This window comes from Aythya ferina (genome assembly GCF_964211825.1).
Source record: "Aythya ferina genome assembly, chromosome: 5".
NCBI lineage: Eukaryota > Metazoa > Chordata > Aves > Anseriformes > Anatidae > Aythya > Aythya ferina.
Genome location: NC_140301.1, coordinates 13,823,309 through 13,848,146, shown reverse-complemented (window position 1 = coordinate 13,848,146; position 24,838 = coordinate 13,823,309). Strand labels below are relative to the sequence as shown.

Sequence of the window (24,838 nt, the reverse complement as noted above, 5' to 3'; positions counted from 1 at the left end):
CATTCATATTCTTTGTGGTACATGCTGCCAGCTGGAGAAATAACGCTTTCCGTATGAATCGAGCAATGGGGATAGCGCTTGTAAGGGTAGACTGGGGAACACACTTGATAATCTTCCATTTAGTTTAATCTCTCTTTGATTCGCTATGTGCTTCTTAATTCACTTGTGTACAGAAGCTATTTTCACTCACAGGTGATGGAAAGGAGGAAGGAGGGATTTTCAAGCAGCAACAGCTCGGTGCACAGAATATCTGTTCTCCTCCTCAGTGACAGACAGAGGCTGCAGACAGGGCCCTGCTCTGTGTGTCAGCTCTGTAGTTGTGCCACAAAGTAAGGGGCACCTCCCTGCCCCTCGCAGCATGTGGGGAATGCGGGTTTCGGTACCTGTGGAGCTGCGGGGGAGTCACGGGGGGCTCAGCTCTTTCAAAACCCCACCTGGAAGGCTGACAAGGTGAACATAAGCACCGTGAGCATTATAGTGTCTAGCGAGGTTCATACGGCAGGCAACCCCCATGTATGGTCCAGTGTCACTGAAAATATGCTTTGGGAACACTCACTGGAATTGCTACCAACATAGAATGATTTCCAAGGTACTGTGCCACCACCTGTCAAAAGATACCTGAGTTTTCTTTCATTGGTAACTCACAGTGTATACCTAAGTACATTATCAGTAACTGTTTTAGGTGATCTGCCTTGTGAAGAGGCAGAACAGTTTTTTGGTTTTGTTTTTTCTTAGCAATGTCTTTGGTACCTTGTGGAATTGTACTGTTACTCTGTATGTAGAAAACCAGAAGATTGTAGTTTCTGCTCCTCCTGTCTAAAAGGAGCAGTTTTATGTGGTATATCAATAAATTCCTCTCTTTCAGGTCACTGTCATGAGAAAAATCTAGATGGCAGTCATGACAAGGAGAAATACTTTGAGCACCATGAGTCAGTCACAGCAGTGGCAGAAGGACACTCTGAGGGAGGTACAGAAGATCCAGAAGTCCTTACTCAGGGTTCAGCAAGGGATCCCTCCATCCTGAGACTGGAAAGTAAGTCAGCGTAACAAAATTGGTACTGACAGGTGAATCAGTTTCTAGATTTTTCAAAGAGCTGCCTTCCTTCCTCGAAGAAAGCTACATTTCTTCTCAAGTGAAAAATAACCCTTAAAACTTCATTCTGTTCACTGTTCTTATCCAAGCCTGGCATAAAAATGCATGAAATAAAAGGTTAAAATTCTACAAAGACATGTTGGTTGTACCTTAGTAAATTCTCTATCAGCTGTGCCAGGCAGTAGTGAGGGAACTCAGTCTCTGTGGTTAAGGTACAGAGAGCATTAGTCAGTGTTTAATGCATATATGCCTAGAAAATTCATCTTTGAAAAGTCACCCTTGAATGGGCAGAACTTTGGTCTGGAAAGGAGACTGATGGAAGTGCTCTGGAAGTGTTAATTTCTGAAGCAATGGTTGGTGCTTTTTTGCACTGGGCAAGTCTGCATTCTCCAGTCCCATTCTGGTTTTGCAGCATGCAGTGAGTATTCAGTTAATGCAAGTGGAAGAGTGAGGTCACAGAAAAAAGAAAAAAAAAAAAAAAAGAAATTTTTTTTGTACAATTCACGGATGCAGTAAGTAAAGAATTTTTGACATTTCTGTGGTTTTCCATTTTAGACACAGTTACTCCAGAAAGCAATGATTCAGAAGGAGTGGAGGGTTTAGATGATGATCATATGTCTGAAGAGATGCTGGCTTTGGTGGATGAGTTTGAAAACTCATGGCCTCAGGAAGCTTTTGAAGGGGCTCTGGAGGTAAAAGGTCGTCGGATGGACTTGCAGGGAATCCGTGTCCTAAAAAAGGGAGCTCAGGATGGACTGGCTAGCTCCTGTTTTGGGGACTGTGGTGATGATGACGAAGCTGAATGGGTAAGTTTGGATCAGTTCATAAAAATCTTGCACCAGCTTACTGTTGTGCAGGGAAAGGCTAGGACAGTTTGTGGGTTTTAGCACTGGTTTAGATAGAATCTTCATGATTTTCATCTGTGGGTCTAAGAGATGGTTTGAGTGAAATGAACAAGTAGTTTCAATCTCTAAAGGCTTCCACATCACTAAAACTGATGTCATTGGTGTTAATTCTCAACAGCAAGAGCTTAGATGTTGAACGATGCTGTGTGCCTTCAAGCTTACTGCTTTTAGTTGCAAAGGCAACAGGTTTTTAAACAAAAGTTCTGGTTAGCATGAAGATGGCGCAATACCTGTTGTCATCATGTTACAAACAAAATATATAATGAAAAACATGTTTCACTTCTCCAGCAGTTAAATTGTTTTCTGTTACATTAGAGGTAGTACATGTAGTTGTGTACTGTGTGTGTGTGGTGTGAGAATGGGTTGAGATGGGAAGGGAAAGAAATCTCATCTGTAACATCTTCAAAATTGAATCTTTGGGCTAAAACAGGTAGCATACTGTAGCTGATAATGTTAATGCTGCTTGTTAATGTTAACCTGGACAATATTGTCCTTTTGGTAGATCACTTTTCAGGTCAAACGTTTAAAGAAACCAAAAGCTGATAGTTTGGATCTCCAGGAGCCAGTCAGGAGACACGGAGAAGAGGGGATTAATGGAGAAAATGAAAATTTCTACCAAACTGCCCTGGAGATCAGTGGACCAAAGATACCTTCTCCTGGACCAATAGGTAACCTGCTGCAACTAGAGAAAGCTGTCCTTTGCACCTTTTGGAATATTGTGGTTTATTTCTTTGCAGCTTTTATATTATACGGGTTTATTATCATATATATGCATCACAAATACTACATAGTGAAATAAACCTTCTAGATGGGAATGTGGGATTTTAAGAAATCTCTTCTATCAGCACCTCCTTCATGATGCACAGCATACCTTTATTGGCTGAATGAAAAATGTTAATTGCCAGAACTTCTGGGGATGAAGTGATAAAAGGCGAGAATGGAAGACGTGGATAATGTCAGTAGAAGTAGCAAGAGGGTGGTGGTGGAAGGGATGACTTTTTCCTTTAAAACTGAATGGGCAGTAAAGTTGCTTTATTTACCAGATGAGAGAGACCTTCAGGGACAAATACAGGGTGATAGCTTGAATTAATTAAATATAACAAAATATAAATATATAAAAAAAAAGGCAATTCAAAACCAAACAGCAGAGAACTTGGTCTAGTAGAAATAATATAAAGCTTTACATCCTGCTGTGATTCATTTGGTGATATTAGAAGAGAAAATTTAGGTGCTGTCTTCCAGAAGACTGGAGCTACAGAAGAGCACAGTTTTGTACCAGCATAGGTGAGGAGGTTTGCAGAGAGAGGTGGAGGTTTTGCAACTTAAGTAACAGGTACCAGAGAGGAGAGCTGTTAAGATAATGCATGCTAGTTCCATTGGTCTATTCAGGTGGGTAGAAATCATCAGCACATGGTTACTTAGAATAAAATTTGGAACTTGTGGAACCTAATGATGCTAGAAGAGCCAAAATAATGGTTCCCCCATACTTCTCGTTTTACCTTGATTTCAAAGGATGTAAAATCTTAATGCTGTAGGGTTGATGTGTAAGCAAAAACGTGTTCTCCAATCCATTTTAGTCGTTGACAATTTGTTGACCTAGAATGTGAGTTCACATTTTGAAGTCTTTTACATTAAATCTTTAACATGCTCCTTTTTAAGCATCTGACAAAGGTAAGTTGTTGAATTAAATATTTAAATAGGGAAGATTACATGAAAACAAACTATCATTTGTGAACACACACCTTTCCTCTCCTCAGTGTATTTTTTCTCCCTGAGCTACTTTTATGGGTTTATTATATAGCATCCCTCAGCTGTAAAGTCATTAACTTCCTAGCGCTCCTGAGAGGCAAGGTCTGCTGACATCTTCTTCATGAGAACTAAATCACTGAAAGTTTAAGTAACACATTGGAGGTTTCCTGGGGAGTTCCTAGGAGAACAGGGAAATGAAGCTATCTGTCCTGTATCTAACTAGTGCTTTGATTACTTACCTATTCCTGTGTAGCATTTCCATACCTCTCACTGTCTTTTGCCATTCATGCAGATAGTTAACCTGTAATCAGATAGTGCAAGGTGCTGATGACAAGAAAGGATCTTTTCCTCCTGAGGTTTCCCAGTGTTTCACAAAATTAGTTTTCCTTTAGTCAGAACGTTTTACTAAAGACGTGGCAATGCAGGCTTTGTCATTATTTTGCAAAATTGTGGTGAAACACTTCCTTTGAAGTAAATAGGATTTGCATCCAAATGGTCAAAAATGTAGGTAACCACAAATAGGTACTGAAATACTGCATGTGTACCTGGTGAGACAGCTGCACGTTGTTGAACTTGGCCTCCCACTCTGCAGATTTATGGCTACAGTGAATCTTTCTTACCTTCAAAACAGTTCAGATGTTTCTGATGCAAGACAAAAATGTTTCCTAGCATTTAACATGTAGGATCCAGGTTTGTAGGATCTGGTACCATATCCACACTCATGAGGAAAAGATTTCAGTAGGGTTTGGATCAAATCTGAAAATGTGTAATCGCTTACTAGTTTTCAGAAATGTTGCTGTGTTGAGTGGAAGAATGCAATATAAGCTAGTGGCTGTCCTAATATTCAGTGATAAGAAATGGCAGTATATTTCACCTGAAATTGTCAGAAGACGGAGTTATCAGCTTCTATTAGTTCTTACTGTAGGTGTAGAACATAAATGATGACTCACTTACGAACTTTCTTTAAGGACATCTAAGTAGAGACATCATGTAAACAAGAACGGTGATTGTTCTTAATCTGTAGCTATTGAAAAATTATAATAAAACATTTTTTTGAGACCTCCAAATCTGTCTTCCATAGGATCCACTTCTGTCTTTGAATCCAATGAGCTTCGTTTAGCATATTTAGTTTGGGGATTGTTCTTAAAGAAATCTGTCTGCAGGACTGTGACTTCTGTAATGTAGGGAATGTATCTGCTGCTATGAAGTATTTTGTAAATCATTGTACTAAAGCAGAATGTCTTTTTGCTTCTTTTTGCTTCAAGAGAATTTCTCTTAACTTTTTGGATGTTTTTTTTTTTTCTCTAGGAAAAAAGCGTGACTATCGTAGCCTTGGCTGGCCAAGTCCTGATGAATGCCTGAAACTCCGTAGGGTAGAGCTTACAACTGTGGCCAGCACATGGCTTGCTGTTTCTGCTAAAAACATTGAGTAAGTATCTTATATGTGGACCGTAAGTCACTCACACAAAGCAAGACAGCTGTATGGCCTCAAGTGTATATTAACTGAAAGTTCTTTAAGAACTATTAGAATTTCAAAGAAGTTTGAAAACATTATGTGGTATTTCATTATTCCACTTGTAAAGAAAAGCGCAACGGCAGACTGAAGATCCAGTTTCTCTTGCTTCTTAAGCTACTCAAAGGAGATTCTGCCAGATTCTAGGCAGTTTATACTCACTAGGGAACTTTGTGATGACTCTTGCCTTTCTTCTCCCGACTGATTCAGTTTATTACCTTTGTAGCATTACAGAACACATCGATTTTGCAACGCAGCTGCAAGAACCAGCCATGGAGCCCCTTTGCAACCCTAATCTACCAGCCAGTATGCATACTTTGGACCACCTGCAAGGTGTCTCAAGTCGAGCAAGCTTGCATTACACTGGAGAAAGTCAACTTAAAGAGGTATGCCACAGGTGAAGGTTCTCACACAAAAATGGCCAAACCATGACAGATTCTAGGTACATTTACTTCAGTGCCCTGTCTCTGAAAGTATCTTCAGTGAGTGAACACCTGGATAAAACTGTAAGAACAACACAACTAATATTTTACCAGACTGTTTTCCTAGCCTTCTGTGATTTGGGCTGAGGGAAATCCTAAAACACCAGTAGTGTCTCTGTATTGATGAATTAATAGAAGAAAAAATAAATGAAAAATGCGTAAATTTCTAGCATTCCTGGTGTTCAGCAGCATGGAGTTAAAAAGCTATGTGATGATACAGATAGTACTAACTCAAGATATACAGTGATGTTTGGGATGGAACAAGTTAGGGCATTTGTAAAAGGCTGGGTAAAAAAGCAGCAAACAAGCAGACAAGTGAAGGGCATCTCTTATCAGGTTCCATCCTCTCAGGATGTGTTTTTCCTCTTTCACAGGTGTTACAGAATCTTGGCAAGGACCAGTACTCACCACAGTCATTAGAACAAGTTGGTACTCGAATAGCCAAAGCTTTGGAAAAGGTACGTGTAAGTGAGAAAAAGAATGGTGCCTGGCTGCAGTTTATCCAGTCTCAAACTATATGACTGACATTGCAGTTAAGGAATGCAGTACTACTTGGACCAAAGATTTGTGTCTGTTCAGCTTCTGTAAGGCCCTCACAGGTACTTTCTTGAGCTATATCCTCTTCTTACAGATGGGAGTCCCGCTGCCAGGTCTCTTGCCTACCTTTCTACTAAAACATAAGCATATCATATTCCCAGTGTATTTCCAGCCCTGTTTTGAGCCGTATTGCTAGCTGCTGATATTTATTAAACTATTTTAACAGTTCTTAATCCTCTTTCTGTTGATACAACATTGGCTTGGAGCTTATAGAAAGTCAGAGTTAAGCCATGGCTCAACTCTTCCAGTTGCACTTCTGGCAGGCAGGCAGCTGACAGGCAAGGACTTCCTCTCTTTCTTACTTATTTCCTTTTACCTTATGCAGTGTTGAACTGAAGTGTCAGATGCCTTCAGGCAGAGGTATAGCACCATGTGTGAGGCTGCAGTTCCTGTTCTTGCTGGAGAGATGATTAGGAACATATTTTTCCCAGGATATACAAGGTGGATAGGGATGTAGGGATTGTTGTTCTGTATTTACAGTGCAAGGAGGATGTTCCAAACTATCATACAAAAGAGTACAACTGAAACAGCTTGGTGCCCCTAGCCTATTCTAGAAAGCCATCAAAAGAACTTACTATGCTTTGAAACTAAAGCCAGTATACCTTTGTTGTTCCCAAAAAGTGAAGATGTTACTCTTATGCCTGCATTATAAATCTTAGTTCCTTTTGATTTCAGATGTGCCAACTTTTCTTTTACAAGCTATGCTTCCCCCTGCAGACAAGAAGCTTTATCCAAATTAGCTGAAAATTTAGTACTGACAGACCAGAAACTAAGTTCTCACTGAGGCTGGCTGTGCTGGAAATAAAATGCAGTTTTTCTGTGTACCAGTCTCATTCATTATTCACAAGAGCTAATCAAACAAATCAAGATGGCTACTTATCTAATTGCATATGTGAACATAAACATTCATTTAAAGTGTCTGAGTCCACAGAATTCAAGCGCATGGTATTTTCCCTTCTGACACGTGACGTGGGAGTCAGCCAACTAGAGGCAAAAAGCTCGGTCAGCGAGACTGCTCAGGCGTCTGCCCTGGGCTGCATCCCACAGCACCCTTTCTCTTTCCAAGGAGTCCAGGCAGCTAACTTAGCTAAGAGTGTTGATTTATACAGGGTAATGCGTGTACGCATCTGAATGCTCAGCACCTGGCAGCTGGTTAGAAGCTGTTGTGACTGCTGAAACTGTTGTTGCTGTATAAAGCTATTAAGATGCTATTCCCTTAAGAAAATTATGTTGCATTTGGAATTTGTGTTTCATATGGCAGTCTCATTGACCTGGCTGCTGCATATGTGGTAGAGAAACTCCTTCTGACGCTTTGGAATAGAAACAGAATCATAGAATATCCTGAGTTGGAAGGGACCCACAAGGATCATCGAGTCCAACTCCGGGTACCACAAAGGTCTACCCAAAAATTCAGACCATGTGACTTAAGTGCACAGTCCAAATGCTTCTTAAACTCCAACAGGGTTGGTGCAGTGACTGCGTTCCTGGGGAGCCAGTGAATAGTTTATTGTTAAGTGTAACACCCTCCACCCTCAGTATATCAAGTAAATTCAAAGAGTGAAAGCCAAGGAGTCTGTTCACTACAGGTGTTTGCATGACTGGGTTTTGTGTTCTTCTTTTGCCAGAATCAGACTTCGTGGGTCCTCTCTAGCATGGCTGCTCTGTACTGGAGGGTGAAGGGCCAAGGAAAGAAGGCAATTGACTGCTTACGGCAAGCGCTGCACTATGCACCCCATCACATGAAGGTGTGTACACATCACATCTGCCTGCTACACGGATGAAATCACGTTTTGCTTGTGTAACAGCCATATGGAGTTTTCACAAACTGTTAAGGCCAGAATTGTGCACATCAAGTGTCTGTAATGTGTTGGACATCAGCTAGCTGTGGTGAAACCTCAAGACCCTCACCACATGTTGAGTGTGGGCAACTACAAAAGAGGAATTTCCTGCAATTCAGTGGGTTTGACACTCCTCTGGGCAATACAGGCTTGAACTCCCCTCTGTTACGTAGGACTGAGTCTTTGTCAGCCTCTGTCTGTACAAGTCTTGTAACCTAAAATGTGGGGAGTATGTCTTGTCATTGTGTTTTTAAAGGGGGGAAGTGGCGAGTTCTAAAGGAATAATGTAAATGCATAAAGTGTAAGTGTTTTGGCTGAGTAGTGCCTGACTTTGTGCAGCAGTTTTGTGGTTTAGGCCAAAAGGGCAGTATTTGGGACAGTCTCCTGTTTAATGTTACAGCTGTCTGAAGTGCTCTGTATACCCTTCACCCTGCCCCATGAGATGCTGAGCAGGGATGTCTGTTCTTAGACACCAGGCTCCCCCTTACAAACTGGTAAATGCAGTACTGGCCCCTAACTCAACATTGCATATTTCACTCTGGGACCTGAACAACAAATTGTGCAACACTGCAAAGTACAAACCACTTCTTGAACCTTGGTCTTAAATCCTTCTCTGAAAATCAGACGACAGTGTTTTGCGCTCCGTATTATTAGGAATATTTAGCCATTAACAGGAGAAATACCTCAGCTAAGAAATGTTGATCTATTCCTACTCCACATCCTGAGTGTCTTTTGTCTCCTATAATTCTGTCTTTTTGCCGTTGTCTTTTTAAAACAAGGTTGGAGCCAAGGTCTAACACAACATGCTCTTGTTTATTTTATTTACTTATCTTTCTTTTATGGTGTAGGTACTGCTGACTGTTTCCTAGTGGTGTGATACAGTCTTGCTTGGGATGGACTCACACCAAATTTGTGCTTTGTTTTTGTCCTTTTGAAGTTGCCCCCATGCCTCCAGATAAAACTGGGGGTCTTGTTTGTAAAGATTTAGCTGCAACTTGAACTCAGTGAGAGTTAACACTGAATGAATTGCTATTTACTATTTTGTTTAATCCTTCTCCTTAGCTTTATGTGCTCTCCCTACTTCATCTCACCTTTTCTCATCTAAATAAAAGATAATTAATTTTCCTGTGGGCTTCTTTTGTGATTCTCACTTCCACAGTATCTGCATAGTATCAAAACTGTGGCAGGGATCAAATACCTACAGAATTTTTTATTCTTCTGTTGAGGGCATCTAAGACTTGCTTCTGAGTAGTATTTTGTCCTTTGTAGATGTGAAGCTCCCAGAGAGTTTGTTATGGCTGTCAGGGCTCCACAATTTTGTCAGTCAGACACGGTCACAGTCTAGAAATTCAGAAAATAAAAACATCAGTGACTACCTGAGAAAACTTTATTTATAGCTGTTACTCAGCATCCTACAGGAATTCTGTACCAGAAGCAGGATAGAAAACAGTGTGCCAGCTGTGCTAATGGTTAGACCCTTTTTTTTTTTTTACTTCCCTGCTTTCCCTTTTTATTCCTATTCCTTCCCCTTCTATGCAACAGCTGAAGGAGGGGGGTTAGACTAACAGCTTCTCTCATCTCTTAGACTGCATGTCATCTTTTGGGTGAAAACTAACACAACATCATCTAAAAATTAAATGTATGTACTAGGACATTTAATGTGAGATTAGTTTTCGAATGGCTTGTCTATGCAACAGTCATGTGTATCACTTTTGCGAGCAGATGTGTTTATAAGAGGGTTTTTTGTTTGTTTGTTTATAACTCAGGTTGAAATGCCCTTTTTATAGTAAAATAAGTCGAATTCATCACCTTCAAAAAGTGATCAGATAGTGGAGTGGCCAGGTGGTGGAGCCTTCTGTCTTCCTGATCCTGAAACTATTTCAGTGGAAAGAACCTCACTGTTTATCGCTTTCTCTTCCAGGATGTACCACTAATAAGCCTAGCAAACATCTTCCACAATGCCAGGCTTTGGAATGATGCCATCATCGTGGCTACCATGGCAGTGGAAATAGCACCGCACTTTGTGGTTAATCATTTCACGCTGGCAAATGTCTACGTAGCAATGGTGAGTGTGCTGTCCCCCGTCCGTGTCTTGTCTTTGGTAAAGTCTATATACAAATCCTGTTTCCACAAGTTGGAATTTTGAGAGATCAACATTCACAAAATAAGGGAGGGATCAGGAAGAGAATATATATTTTTTTAATGTACTTTTTAAGACCATCAAAGCTCTCTATTACTCATTTAATTCTTGAAGGCCAGTGTTCTTACAATCTGGCTTCAGGATGCTGTCTGCAAAGCTTTGTTAAGACAATAGCAAACAGTTGATAATTTTGGTTGTCTTCCCATCTAAACACAGGATATTTTTGTAATACTGGGAAATTAATGACAAGCTGAGTTTTTATCCTGGAGAGCTTAGTTTAACATAATTAGTAAAACACAGTTTGCTGCTGCAGTGAACAAACACAAGGCATGTTTAACTTCAGTATCTGAATTGTCAACACCCAAAATAGTTTACAGATTTCATTTAAATTTCTTCATACTGCCTATACATTCTAATCTGCAAGTCAGCTTTCAGTATTTCCTGTAAATGCAAAATGTTCATTCCTTCTACATTACAAAGGCAGGATTGTTTCTTTCGTGTTTTATTCTCATCTTTAACAGGGCCGGTATATTTGAAAGGTAAGAGAGACACCATTAAACTGAAACGTAGCTAATATCTATGTCTGCTTCAGAAATATTTTCAATTACACGTGTTCCTATGTGCCCCTGCCAGTTTTTAGTACTTGTTGTAGATCTGTCCTTAATATTTCACTCTTCTGATTGAGTGAATCTTAGAGATAACAAGGAAAGTTGAGCAGGTGGTCATGTATTGTGGGAAATCAGGGTTGAAAAGAGCAGAATGCGCAGTGCTGTCAAACACACAGTGCAAACAAACTGAAGAAAGGAATGACTTCATTCTATTAAGGTATTACTTCTCACAGTAGAAAGAAATGAAGTAGAAGTTTGATGATTGAGTTTTGAATGTCTTTCAAGTTAGAACAGGGCCTAAGAATAACTTTATTCTCCTGGCTGTGAGAGATTTCTCAATGAAGCCACATTCGTAATATAAAATGACAAGCAACAGGACAAACTTATCTTCCGGATCAACTTACACTGATATAAAGAAAAGTTAGTTTATTTTCTTCATATTTAGCCAGCTGTATTTGAGAGCTGACCCTGGCAACAAGGTTGTAAAAGACACCATGTTAATTAATAGTATAGCATTGTAGAGGTCAACATTCCTTTATGTGCAAGACTTTCCAGCAAATTGCCTTTAAAAGCAGAAACTGTTGGCCGGTTTTAAGGACTGAGAACTTCAGATGGATGTTATAGAAACTAATGCTGTGGGAAATAAATCTAAAAGAACTTCAAAGTCATATCAGATCACAGCAAGGAAATGATTACATCTAAAAATGGAAAAATCTGATTCTTGTTTTCATTTGTTTGTCTGTGCTCCCATAAATTAATATGGGATATTCAGTGTAATTCCTGTTGAAACTGTATTAAAATACACTTTTTTAAAATCACGACTTCATGACTCATTGATCTAGCTAGTGTTTATAAAGTGGCTAGAGGTGAATGTTACCTGGACTGTACAAATAGTTACCAAGAAACAGAACTCGACTGTGAGGTAATGCTTAGAGTGAGATCCTGGGAGTTGTAAGTATGAAGCAGGAGTCTGCCCATGCTTCTGTCTTCTTTTACTTAGAAAGAAAATAAATTCAAAGTCTAGAAATGCTGTGCAGTGTGCTGCCTGCTTTCACATGGCAATGTTGGTTTAGCTCTTTACCAGTAGTTCATCAATAGTCTTGCCCTAGGAAATACTGAATATGCTGTTTAAGAGAAAAAGCACCCAAGTCCAGCATCTGTTTGGAAGCTCTTTTAGTGGTTCCCTTTAGTAGATTTGGAAAATAAATAAATTCTCATTCACAGTCCCAAAAATATGTCATAGGAGTAGCTCAGTTCCTATAAGAGAAAAGAGGAGGAAAAAATGTAGAAAGTGACTGAAAAACCCACATTTTGTTTGTTTGTTTTTGTTTTTCTCCTCTCATGTTTTTCTTCTAAGACGTTATTGGAAGTTGGCATTTTTTCCTGGTTAATAAACAAAAAATATCTATACCACACCTAGTGGGGTGGTATAGATAATTAGATTTCAGTACTATAAAAATAAATGTTACTACACCATGAATGCTTCTTACTACCACTCTGGAGTCCAGGTTGTCAACTGAAATTGTCTAGCTACTGTAAGATTTTAAATTATTAGGTTGATTTTTTTAATTTCCTTAGTTTGAGTAATCTTTTTGTACTAATTTCAAGCTTGTTCTTAAAAATGTTACCTTTTTAGCAAAGTTGATATTTTTGCATGGTACAAGAGTGCAAAGCTTTGATCTATGTCAATTCTGGATGAAATCTGCTTTTTAAAGGTTATTTCACAGTAAGAATGCACACACCTACTATTAAAAGGAAAAAGGTAAGAGAATTGGTCAGTAATATTTAACAGTGATTTGACTCCCTTCCATGGGTTATGCAAAATTGGGTCATATAAGTCTCTTGGACTTATAGTAAAAGTTATTTGGAGGAAAAGTACCGGTTATTTGGAGGAAAAAAAGTAAAAACCACTAAACCACCAGGATGGTTCAGTTAGTTCTGTGTATACCATGCCACTTAACTACTCAGAACAGGGAGGAAATAGAAAATGGTAGTGTCCACTCTTTTAATCTGACTTAATGCAACCTTTGTTCTTTCTTTATAGGAAGAGTTTGAAAAGGCGATGAAATGGTATGAGTCAACGTTAAAACTTCAGCCGGAGTTTGCCCCAGCGAAGAATCGAATCCGCACCATTCAGTGTCATTTACTTATGAAAAAAGAGCGACGGTCTCCGTAGAGATCAGCATGTTTCTCTTTTTTTTAAGTCATTATTCACTATTCTGCTTTTAAGTGTGCTAAGATAAATTGATGAATCAACATTTTTAACAAGACTTCTAAAAAGAGATGGGATTTGGATCAAGGGTTCTTTTATTTTTTTCTCAGATAAAGGAGCATCTTCGGAAAATGTTTCACAGACCATAATTTTAAAACATCCTTGTAAATATTAAACCAAGGAACTTCCATAAGTCCATGACCACCTATGCCAGGACCCAGGCATCATTAGTTTTTTCCTTAATGCTCAGATTGGCATCAGCATCCAAAATAACTTGCTTCATGTCTTATAATCTACATCAATAGAAATGCAAAGCAAACACCCATACCAGATAGTAAGAAGAGATAATCAGCAGTTCATCCATGTGAAACTCATGCTTTGTCCAGTCCTGTTTACTCCATGCCACATTGCCTGCTTTTTGGGAAGGAGAGGGACAGAATTTCAAATGGTTTGTTTGTTCGTTTGTGTTTTGTTTTTTTTTTTTATTAAAAAAGTGGGGGGTGTTAGGAACATCTAGCATTTGCGGAATTGTTTATTTCTGTTGGGGGATGAGGAGGGAAAAACAGCAGGACACTAAAGTTAAAGTGGTTTTTAAACTTACTTGCAGGAAAAAAAAAATCAGTAAAAATCCCAATAAGATGTTTTCTATCTGTCTATATATTCATAGCCCTCTGCCTCCCTGAAGGGTTGTTTTTACTGGTTCTTTGTTCACTGTATTTCTGGTCATTTCAGAGTAAGGTGCAAGTTTATGCTCACTCTGAGCCATACTTTCAGCTGCTGAGAAGGAGCAGGGAGGCAGTGTCAAGGTATCATCAGCAAATGAGTCAGGTGAAAGATTTCCAAATCAGTTCTCTTTTTGTTTGGTGGAGGACATGATTCTCCAGACATCATTGTTGAATCAACAAGGGCACATATTTGAAATAAAATAAATTGTTTATGAACAAAACACAGCGTCTCCTCTAATCTGTGTGTCCTGTGACATTTGAAGGAGATTAGGCTTGGGGAACCGCAGCCTTTCTTTGGGAGCAAACAGAGCTGGGAGTCAAGAAAGCCTTTAACACCCTTGATTTAGATAATGATTTTCTATATATCCGTGGAAAAATCTCAATACTTCTATGCCTGGCTCCTTTTTAATGTTTCTTCATTCAGTGATGCAAATTAAGAGTAAGTATGGCAGTGGTGGAAACTATGGCATCAACATATTTTTTAACCTACTTTATTACTTCATAAAAGGATCCTGAATATTTTTATATATAATTGAAGATGAACAGTTCTAAGGCAAATGTTTACCTCTGTTTTACTGCAAGTAATTTCTACTAATCTAGAAAGCCTCAAAGAGGTATAAGCAAGTGCTATTGTTGGGTAGATTTTCATTAAAAATGGGTCAATGTGTTGAATTTCTGATGGCCAACAGAGACAACAGCATATCAAATTTCATTCTCTTCCCAAGGCTACTCAAAAGCCTGATAATGTTGACTGGAGATCCATCTCTATAAACTCTAGTGTGAGGAGGCAGATCACTTTCTGTAAAGTCTGATACACCACCACAAGCATCATGGACTGAGTTAATGAATTGCAGAGACTTCTCACAGAGATGTTTGGGAGGAGAACCTAGTAAGGTAGGTGTAAGTAAATGGAAAGAAGTTCCATCTGAGGTAGAAAAATATTAAAGCAAAAGGCTTTTCCTCGAACTAAAGAAATGCAAAGAGAGGCAGCGTTTTATTCTTTTTTGTTTTGTTTTTTACCAATTGCTTTACGTTCATAGTGGTTGATAAAACCTTGGGAGTACTTGGCAAATGTTACGTTTTGAAATGTAATATGCACAAACTTCTCTTACTTGGGATAGAGGATCCAGCTTACAGCTTGGTTTCCTAATGTATTGTGGTCAAATCAAGTGATTTGATCAAGCTACACACTGAGCTTTCTACTGCATCTGTCTCGCCGATGGTGAGCAGTGTTGGGATTTAAGTAAGTAAAGACTAAAGCAGGTCCATAAGAACCTAGAGCAGCCATATGAGGGGTACAGGTGGTCAACACTGGCTGTGTCAATAGATGGAATTGAAATAGACCTTCTGGATCAACAAGTATTACGCTCATAGCATTGGTGCACACTTAAAATTAGTCATTAATACTCTTGCCAGTTTACATCTTGCTTACTGCAGTTGTTTTTTGTTTGTTTGTTTTGGAAATGCAGTGAGGTGCACTGTATATAGACATCACACAAAAGGCAGGAACGCTGCTGTGTGCATGACCACACTGTAAACTGGTGTTACCACCAAGGAGTAGCAGGCTATTTATCATCTTGAGCTGTGTGCATTTTCAGAGAACTCGCACCTTATAAATGGTTCTTCCAAACTGCAGCAGTCTGACTCCATGTATTTTGTCTGAATCTTAGTTAAGTGTTTTAAGGGAGCATGTATTGCCTTACTCCCATTAAACTTGGCTGTACAGCTGTTCACTTGGTAATCGGCTACTCTGTGCTGTATCTGCCATGCAACTAACTTTGAAATAGCTCGTGCTTCCCTCTTAACTGTCTTTTCATAAATTTTAGGTAATTCTTTTAAGCGTTATAATGATTTCCATCAGCTGTTTGCAGTGCATAAAATTGATGCAGAGAAGCAAAGAAATCTACTTGAGCATAAACTTGGGCTAACGCCAGCAGTAAGCATGTGTCCTAAAAATTTCACCCGCTGATGAATCTACTGGGGACCATTTGCTCCCACCTTGGAGAAGGCAGATGGAGTGCTCTTCTTTCTCATTTCTGTGTCTGAAACCCTCCTACATAAATGCAAAGAATGGGGGGTTTTGAGTGGTCTGGCTGTGTTCAAGTGTCAGTCAAAGAAAAACTAATTATGCTTAGTTTAGAAGCAGGAGACAAGTTGGGCAGCGTGTTGAAAGGGAAGCCAGTGCATTTTGTGGAGCAAAGGTGTGGTTCTCCGCAGGATGAGCTAGCTATTTAAGGATGAAATCCATCTTCATTTAGTCCATTTTAAAATAAGCTAGCTAAGCTAGTTGTCTGGGCTCCATCTTCAGTAGATGGAGAAGATGATTATCTCCAGAGGGTGATTCACCTCCCTGTGACAAATTGCCTGTTCAAACTGCCTAGTCCTTTCCATTGAGTACCTTTGACCAACTAAATTTAAACATGATTTCTAATGAGACTTAGTGACTTACTTCATAATGACTAGCTCTGCTAAGTGTATCTTCCAAGTAGTCTAATTTAGAGATGACAAAATCATAGGTAAGCAGGAAAATCCTCTTTTCTAAAATATGTATTTTTCCCTCCGTCATTTCCAGAGTGTTCACAGAAATTGAAATACAGATGGGAAAAAGTCTCCATTTGTTTGCAGATGGCATCATGTGCCTGATATCAAAGGGCTTTTCAGAGCACAACTTGCAGGAACAGAATTGGATACTTCTGTGTATGGAGCGGTGGCTTTGGTTCACCACTGATGGCATAGCTGTACTGATCAGGACTGCTCCGATCCTCCACAAAGAAGGAAAACGCAAAGTGCTGTGGCACCCAGTGTGACCATAGCATTGCACTGAAACAATAGGTTTTACAATGCAGCAGAGGCTGGGATCTTAATTTCCATCACCAGTAGTTTCCCTGCATCACCTGTGATGACCAACTTTTCTAATAGACCGAAAATACAAATCTGACAAGTTTTCTGATGGAGCATACAACCTTCTTTTTTCCCCATTCCCTAACCCTCCTACCTCCTCTCTTAACTAAGAGGAAGGAGGATAAAAACAAAGCCCCATAACCTCGCTGTAGCAATTGTACGGTAGCCAAAGATGCTGTACTAGCTCTGCTACAGAAATGGGATGCTACTCGTGGCATTTTGCTCGTGGGCAGCTTTCAGTAGCTGCCATGAACTTGTCTGGTTAGCAAATTAGAGTCCCCTGTGTTTAGACCTGCTTCACGAGCAGTGATGTTCCCAGCCGTGTTGCTGCCCTTCTGCGTGACTTTAGGCAAGGCATTTCCCCTCCTCGCTGCACCTCTCTGCCTCCCACGCCTTGTCTGATGTCTTTTTAGAACATATGGGGTTTTTGGAGCTGGAATCGCTGCTGTTTATGTCTTTGTATGAGAAACAGTTGTAATGCCAGGGAATACAAATAGTAACAGCACAAATTAAAAACAACTGTGTGGAGACCTATGAAGTGGGGAACGGGAAGAGTTTAATAGTCTCTGTATCAGCACTGAAAGAGTGAAAATGCTTTAGAAGAACTTCTTTTGGCGTTTGGAAAAATGCAAGCTCCTTTTCATCTCCAGAACTACTGGATGTTGCGTGGAAGGTTCAAGATGGTCCTCCCATCTCAAGCATCACTAGAGGTGTCCTTCTGGCGTGTTGCAGGTTGCCTTGATTTCTTAGAGGACCAGCTGGCCACGTTCTGGCCAGTGAGTCTCACTTCAAAGAAATGTCCCCAAAGAGTGAGGTTTGTTGCCTGAGAGCCCAAGGGGTTGCTCTTGTTGATTTTCTCGTTTAATTTGCCGAATGTACTCAGGCATGCCAGTATTGATTCAAACAAAACAAATGGGTCTGTGAATGCTGAGGCTTATGAAGCTTTGCTATCAATTTGTGGTTTTCTGGTTGCCATCTGATGGCTGGTCGTCTGTGAGAGCCAGCAGAAGGCTGGCCCGCAAATGATGAACAGGAAAAGCCAGGCAGCGAGCTTAAATGCATTTTATCATTGTTATTAGGAAATCTAGACGAGATTGATACAACCTATGTTCTGTACATACAACATTAAGTGTGGAGTCTTGCCGAATTAAATGAGAGGGTTCTCATACTCAAAGCTCTTCTCAGATTTAAGTATTGAAAAGAGCAGGATTGATTTGGACCAGCATTTTGGGAAGGCTCACCCCTTGAAACAGCAACCCTCACAACTTCTCTTGAGTTTTAGCCTTTTATCCTAATTATCTGTGTTTGGGCCTTAGAGCAAAAACAATATTAATAGTAACCAAGTTCAGTGGTACCACAGGAGCTTCAAATTCAGGTGGTGGTGAGTTAGCCTTGTGGCATTTTCAAGAGGATCCTCTGAAGACAGGTGTTCTGGTTTTTATTTTTGTATTTAGTTTCAGACTGTTCCTTCCATTTTCGGTCCTTCGGAGTCGGGTTATTTCTAGCCTAATAGAGTTTTGCTATTTGTGTCTATTTGTGCTCATAGCAGGCCAGGTGTTTCAGACAAGACAATCTCTGTTCTGCAGAGAGCGCTGTCACAGACGTTGGCCCACGGTAAACTTCCAATGGTTACAGCCTTTGCCTGCAGAGTTCACTCCGTGGTCAAGGATTAGATGGCTGCTTGTTCGTATCTGCTGGCTCTAGTCCCCTCACGGTGACATCGCTGCTGTTCTCAAACTTTGAGCGATCCACGTTTCTCTGTGCAGAACGCAGCAGTCTGCCAAGCCAGGCAGCCGTCGTTCTAATACAGTAATGGAAAACTTTCAACCCAAATTTTTGACTGTTTTTTTTTTGATCTAAATCCAATCTTGTCTCCTCTCTATAATTATCTAATTCTACTGTAGCTTAAAAAATAAAAAATAAATCTCAGAGCTGCTGCAGTTGCAAATTACAGTATGATAGCATGAGTTACCAGTATGTCTTATGACTGCCTTTGGCTGTAGCCTGCCCTGTGCTCCATGTGCTGAGGGGCAAAGAAGTAATATTTAAAAGTCATTAAGAGACACTGACTCGTGGGCAGGCGCAATCTAAACAAAAGAAATAGATGGTGGAAGCCCAGAGGACACCAGTTTTATCCAACTGCCATGCCAAGAGCTAAGGTAGGACAGTGTTCTGTGGGAACAGGAAAAAGAAACCAGGTTTCAGTGGTGAGACTTTAGGAGCAGGGGGATCTTTCAGGAGAAGAGCACGAGCACGGAGAGCCCCAGAGCTCAGCACAGTGCTGCGAGGTGTCTGACGTGCCCAGCACACCAACAGGCTGGGGTGCCTGTGCCCTGCGTTCAAACGCAGCTGTGTGTCACTGCTGGGTCTCCTCCTGTGATGATGTATGCCCATTTTCTAACTTGCAGTTATTGCAGCGTCTGTAAGCACCCACGGCAGGCAGTTCCAGAGGTGAGGGTCTTTTCTGAAGAAGCAGCAGTGAAGAATCAGCTGTTGGCTTTGAACCTGCCAGTTCCATGTGATGCCTCCTATTTCTTGTGTCAGAAGAGACCGTGCACAGTTGTTCTCCCTCAGCTTTCCCATTGCAGGCTTGTCTAAGGCATGCCTTGCTGACTAAGCTGAGGCCTGACTAGGCTTGTTTTGGCTTTCAGCCTAGTGGCTCTTGTTTGGGAATATAGAACACTTGCTAAAAAGTGAATTTTTTATCATCAGCATGTACAGCATCTGCAGTCTGCTTTCTCTCCCGCTTCTCCACCTGGATTGCGAATGCTGCTGGGAGAGAAAGGTCAGGACGTGACTCAGGTACGCAAGGTGTTAACACCGGGGTGGCCGATCTGCAGCCCACACACCAGCTGCATCTCCTGGCCCGCTTGTTCTCACTCAGCGAGGTCTGCGCCTTGTCTCGTGGCACAGGGATGTAGCTGCGTGTTGGGTCAGCTGAGGAAGAGTCTTCTGAGCAACCAGGTGGCATAGTGGCACCTGCAGAGGTCCCTAATTATGGAGGGATGCGCACATTCGTGTAACAAAAAGCTCCACGTGTACCTCACTAACCAAGAAGTGGGGCCCCTGTTTGCTGTCTGGCCACACGGCTCAGTGGAGTCACAGCAAATGCAGACTGTGGCACCACACCAAGCTCTTTGCACGCACTGGTGTGCTACTATGAGAACCACCCCTGTGGTTAATTGTAATCATGGGGTGTAACGTTAAATCTCTGGTTTATTCCCTGGCCTGGTGCTGTTAACTGTTAGGCTGCCCTAATAAAAATTGGAAGCACCCTGCCTTTGCAACCTGAGCCTTACCTGTGGGTTATGCGGTGCCTTACGGTCTGTTCCAGTGAACTGGCAGAGGCAAACTGAATGACCTTACAAGCGGTAATTCCTTAATTGCCCGTGGTCACTCAGGGCAGTTTTAATGATTTGGAGCGGCTTGGTCAGCACCTAGCGTGCCGCAGGTTTACATGGGCCCTCCTTTAAGCTCCATAGCAGCCCTGCTCCCACACCTGCAGCAGCGCAAGCACCTCGGGGAGCACCTAACGGGGTGGCCGCAGCCCAGCTGAAGCCCTCTCCAGCTGAGGGGGAAGGACTGTGCTTCCTCAGGAGCAGAGCAGCGTAGCACCGGCACTGCTATCCTGACAAAGATCCCCGTGTCCTCTTTGATAAATAGGATATTCTGTGCTCGTAGAAACCCAGAGTGTTTCTTACGAACCACTTTCCCCTAAAATGCTTCAAAGACATTTTGACCAGTGGAACAAACAATGGGACGTGTTTTAGTGTTGACAAGGCTTCTTTTCTTCAGCTGGAGGACCTGCAAGAGGAAGAAAAGAGGAAAAACTCCCACCCAGTGTGTTTTTTTTCCCTCTTTCCTTAGAAACTCTTCCGCTGAGAAGCCAGGACAAACCCCTTCTGTGCTTTCAGCCTTCTTGGGCGCTAGGCAGAGGAGCAGGGCCTGCCCATTAGCTCCGTGAACCCAGGCAGAGGGCTTTTCTTCTCTTCGTCTTTTTGTTTATTGGCTAAGCCCCGAGCTCCATTCTTCTTTTTAATGTGTTTTGGGGTAACTGAGTGGCAGCTGCAGTTCTTCCAGTCCAGATAGCGTGTCCCAGCGTATCAGGTTACCGTGATTTGTCTGTTCCACGGGCAACCCGTCAAGTCTTTGACTTTAAAACTTCTGTTAGCGAGCAAGAGCAACCAGACTTCCTGATTTTGTCAGAGTGGGCGAGGAAGTTTGGAGAGGGGAATTAGACGTGGGGATGAATTCATAATACTGGTTAAAAAAAAAAAAAAAAAGGGGGGGGGAGATATTTAATAGAATGAACTACATGGGCACAGTGGATAAGATGGAAATGAATCCACCCCTGTAACTCTCTCACTTCCAAGTGCCACCAGCAGTCCTTGATTACAGTCTCGTGCCTTTCCCTGTGCCCTGCTCCTGATGTCTCCAGCAAAATGGGGCCTGGCTGGCACCTCTGGCTTTGGGGGGACCAGCAGTTTTACTTCTTTTTCCTTAATCCTCGAAGGCTTCCTCGCAGAGCCCAGCTGTAGCTCCCAGGCACCTGCCTTTCCCTGTGTCCCGCTTCCTCCACCCCATGAGCCCTGCGGCCGGAGGAGAATTGCAAAGGTGGAGGGGAGCTGGGGCTGCGCGGAGAAACCAGGCAGTGGCAGCTGCCAGCCTCCGAGTGCTTCCCCTGTTCCTCACCGTCTCCTACAGCCTCTTCGAGCTGCTGTGTGGGAGGAAAGAGCAGCACCAGCAGCTGGAGGAAGGTGGGAGGAGTGGGAGGGAGACGAGGGCAGAGCACCTGGGGGCTGCGAGCCACCCTCGCTGGCCGCCCCCTCCAGGCTGCAGGGGGGCCGAGGAGCACGGCAGCGGGGCGTGCAGCGGGGCGATCCCTCACCCCTAGGGCGTTTGTGCCTCTCTCCAGGCCAGGCACGGAGAAGTTACTCCCCGCAGCCCGGTGCTGCTGCCCGTGGCCTGCAGGTGGCAGCCGGAGCCCAGCGAGCGGCGCCGGGCCGGGCTCGCAGCCCGCTGCTCCCCCCGGGGCTGCGGGGCCGTCGGGGCTGGGGCTGGGGCTGCCGCTCCGCCGCCTCGCCCCCCAGCCGGGGCACAGCCGCAGCCGGGTGACCCCAAAGCCTCGTCCCGAGGCGGCTGCAAAGCCTGAGCCCCCCCGCTTGCAGCCCCAGACGGGGCGAGCACGGGCGTCCCCCTGCCCTGAGGCTGCCCCGAAACGCCTCAGCTCGCCCCCGGGGTCCACCTCGGGATCCCTCAGCCCCTGACCAACCCCTCCCCGAGGCTGGGGGAGCGAGGAGGGGGTTCCCCGAGAGGAATTGGGGCAAAACCCGCAGGGACGAGCCGTCGGGGTTTGGTCGCCGGCCCCCCGGCACCTTGCAGCCCCCTGGAGGGGACAGAAGCGGAGCCGGGGCTGCCCCTGCGGGGTGTGGGGGTGGCCGCGGGGGGGACACGTCCTGCCTGTCCCCCCTCTGCACAGGGTGCTTGGGACACACGGGAGGGGACCGCAGGCTGCAGGGCTGTCGCTCTGCCCCCCATTTGCCAGCCTGAAATGCTCTTTAAAACGTATTAAAAAAAAAAAAAAAAAAAATCCAAACACTATTAAATGCAAAGAAATCATGAAAAACAACAAGGAACAAAAGCTCTCAATCCTAGCTGAGCACTGCACAGACAGGAACCTGCTCTGACGTACATGAGCACCCCATAGGGATTAACTCTCTCCTGCCCAGCAAAGCCAGCCTTCTAGTTTCTACTTTGCAGCACATTTTGTGTGCTATAAATGTATTTAATCTAGCCAGATAGAGAGATTAAAAGGTACAGGTTTAGTTCCTATCTGCAGCTGCCTCCACGCTAAAATAAAATCAAAAAAAACTGGTCTGGGATTTTTCTGCCTCTATGACAGATCCAAAGAAATTTCCCTGGTGAAGCAGACACGAGAAACAGGCAGCAAAATGAGAAGGAGAAGCTCTTGGAGTCATTTTCCCCTTTGCCTCCCTGTAGCAGATCTGCAGGAGGGAGGGTGTCGCCCGTCTACTACCAGCCAGGTCGTGGTTTGCTTCCTCGCCCCTTAGCTGGGCTTCCTAAAACCCCTTGCAGCCCCTTGCAGCCCCAGCCTCGTCCAGCACCCCCAGCGAGGTGACAGCAGGCACCATTAACCCTGCCAGGCAAAGAGGGGCAGCAAGGCACCAGGGGGCATTGTGCCAAGCCACCTTACAGGTAGTGCCTGGAAGAGAAATTGGGAGGTGGCAGCCTCAGTTTTGACTTTCACCTTCACGTCAGGTTTCCTCCTTTTCCTCCGCCTGCAGTGCCAGACCACTGCAGTGCCAAGTACACAACAGCATCCTCCATCTTCTCACCGTCTTTGGTACCACAACAGGGTGGAGGGATGTGTAGCCTGCAAGCCTCCAGACCCTCACACGCTTTGCTAGGAGCCTGCAGCTTAGAAAGCTGGACTGGGAGATTCACACTTCTGGCTGTCTGCATTGTCCTTCATTTCTGTAGAAGTGGAGCATCATTGCTGAGGAGGGAGTTACTCAGAAATGACTTGCTTCACGTACTGTCACTGCATCTGTCCCATGTTTAAGCTGAGTGAGAAGGTCTGATGCCTCTCCTGATGTACTGTGTGCTCCTATTCCCTTTCTTTCCCCGCATCTGTTGACAATTCAAAGTCTCTCCATGGGACCACCTGCTCAGGGATACACCCTTTAATAGGTCTCAGCTGCGGCTACAACAAGAAAAATTAGGAACAGTGTAGAATTGCTGTGACAATTAAGACATAGCACTGCATAAATGAGCTTATCCTTTTCATTGTATCAGCAAATTTTGAGTTCTCTTTTTTTTAACTTCAGGTCTGACTGGACACAACTAGCATCTTGGGGTGCCTCAGGAGTCTGCATGGGAGATGTGTAGACACCACCCTTCTCTTTCCCTGATAACCAATTACCGTGGTACAGCACAGGACCTGAGCGAGCATCCGTAGCACCTGAGATGGCAGTGATACTCCTGTGATGGAGGGTAGATCATCAGACACAGGTAGGTGGTAACAGGTATGATGTTTTCCTTGAGAAATACAAGTGCAAATATTTACCTCTTTTCACTCTACTGCAGTTAACATTGCAAAAAGAAATTGAAATTTCTTCTTCTAAAAAGGGGGAGGAGGGGGGGATGGCTTCTTAGGAAGATGGGAGTTATGGTAGAGAATGCCTCATGTCTGCACATCTGTTCTAGAAATGGAAAATGTTCATGAGCTGTATCCAGTCACTTCATTGAAGTCTTTTCCCAAAACACCACCTCTGCTTTTCTTGATTCTGGGAAGGTACAATTCTGAATCTATATTTTAAGTTCATCCTAAAATAAGACAACACGAGGTTGAAGATGCCTAGTTAGCACTGCAGGAATGTGATACTAGGAATTCAGATGTTACGTGGTATAAAATGTATGGTGTACAGATTCTAAATTCAAGAGCTTGCCAGCAAGTTTCTGGCCAATCTTGTTGATCATTTTGCCATGATTTTAATGTTGGTCCTCACACGTCGGTGCAATGTAGAAATGTTGAGGGAAGTGCCACAGGTGACAACTGGGACTTCTCTGAGCCTCTTGTCATCCTCTTGACATTGAAGGTTTTGGACTGTGCCTGGGGCCCACGAGGCCCTGTCTAGCAGCAAGTGCAAAGTTTTAGAGGGAAGTCATTGAGGATATTGTGGCACGAGACAGTAGGGGAAAGCAATAGCTGAGAATCAGAATGTGAAAAAAATACACACTTCTCAGGGTTGTGTTGCTCAAAAGCCACCGTTCAGTGGCATTTGATGAGAACTTCCCAGCTAAGACCAACAAGATATCAGCATGGTACAATGTTACCTGAACGCTACAGAGGAAGGCTTAAAATCCCTTTAGCGCGCCTCATTGCTTAACATCTATCTAGCTCTACGAAGTCGAGCAAAGACTGGTTTTCATATTATTTTAAATGCCCCAAAACTTGGGATTGAAACCTAAATCCTTCCTCATCCGTGGCCCTCCTGTTAGTGATGAGACCACAGCATCACAGATCCTCTTAAGGATCTTAAGTTAAAACTGCT

At 42.9% G+C, this 24,838-nt stretch overlaps 1 protein-coding gene across 1 annotated transcript in view; it reads left to right on the top strand.

The window, feature by feature from the left end:
* TTC17 (tetratricopeptide repeat domain 17) overlaps nucleotides 1-14,083 on the top strand; it is a gene marked incomplete at its 5' end in the record, with an annotated part of 55,085 nt that extends 41,002 nt beyond the window's left edge. The window contains 9 exon segments of the mRNA XM_084520794.1: nucleotides 866-1,033; nucleotides 1,649-1,899; nucleotides 2,501-2,666; nucleotides 5,056-5,176; nucleotides 5,487-5,646; nucleotides 6,117-6,200; nucleotides 7,965-8,084; nucleotides 10,099-10,242; nucleotides 12,970-14,083. Coding sequence (XP_084376920.1) covers nucleotides 866-1,033; nucleotides 1,649-1,899; nucleotides 2,501-2,666; nucleotides 5,056-5,176; nucleotides 5,487-5,646; nucleotides 6,117-6,200; nucleotides 7,965-8,084; nucleotides 10,099-10,242; nucleotides 12,970-13,101 — 1,346 coding nt within the window. The 3' untranslated portion in view covers nucleotides 13,102-14,083.
* Between the last annotated feature and the right edge of the window lie 10,755 nt (nucleotides 14,084-24,838).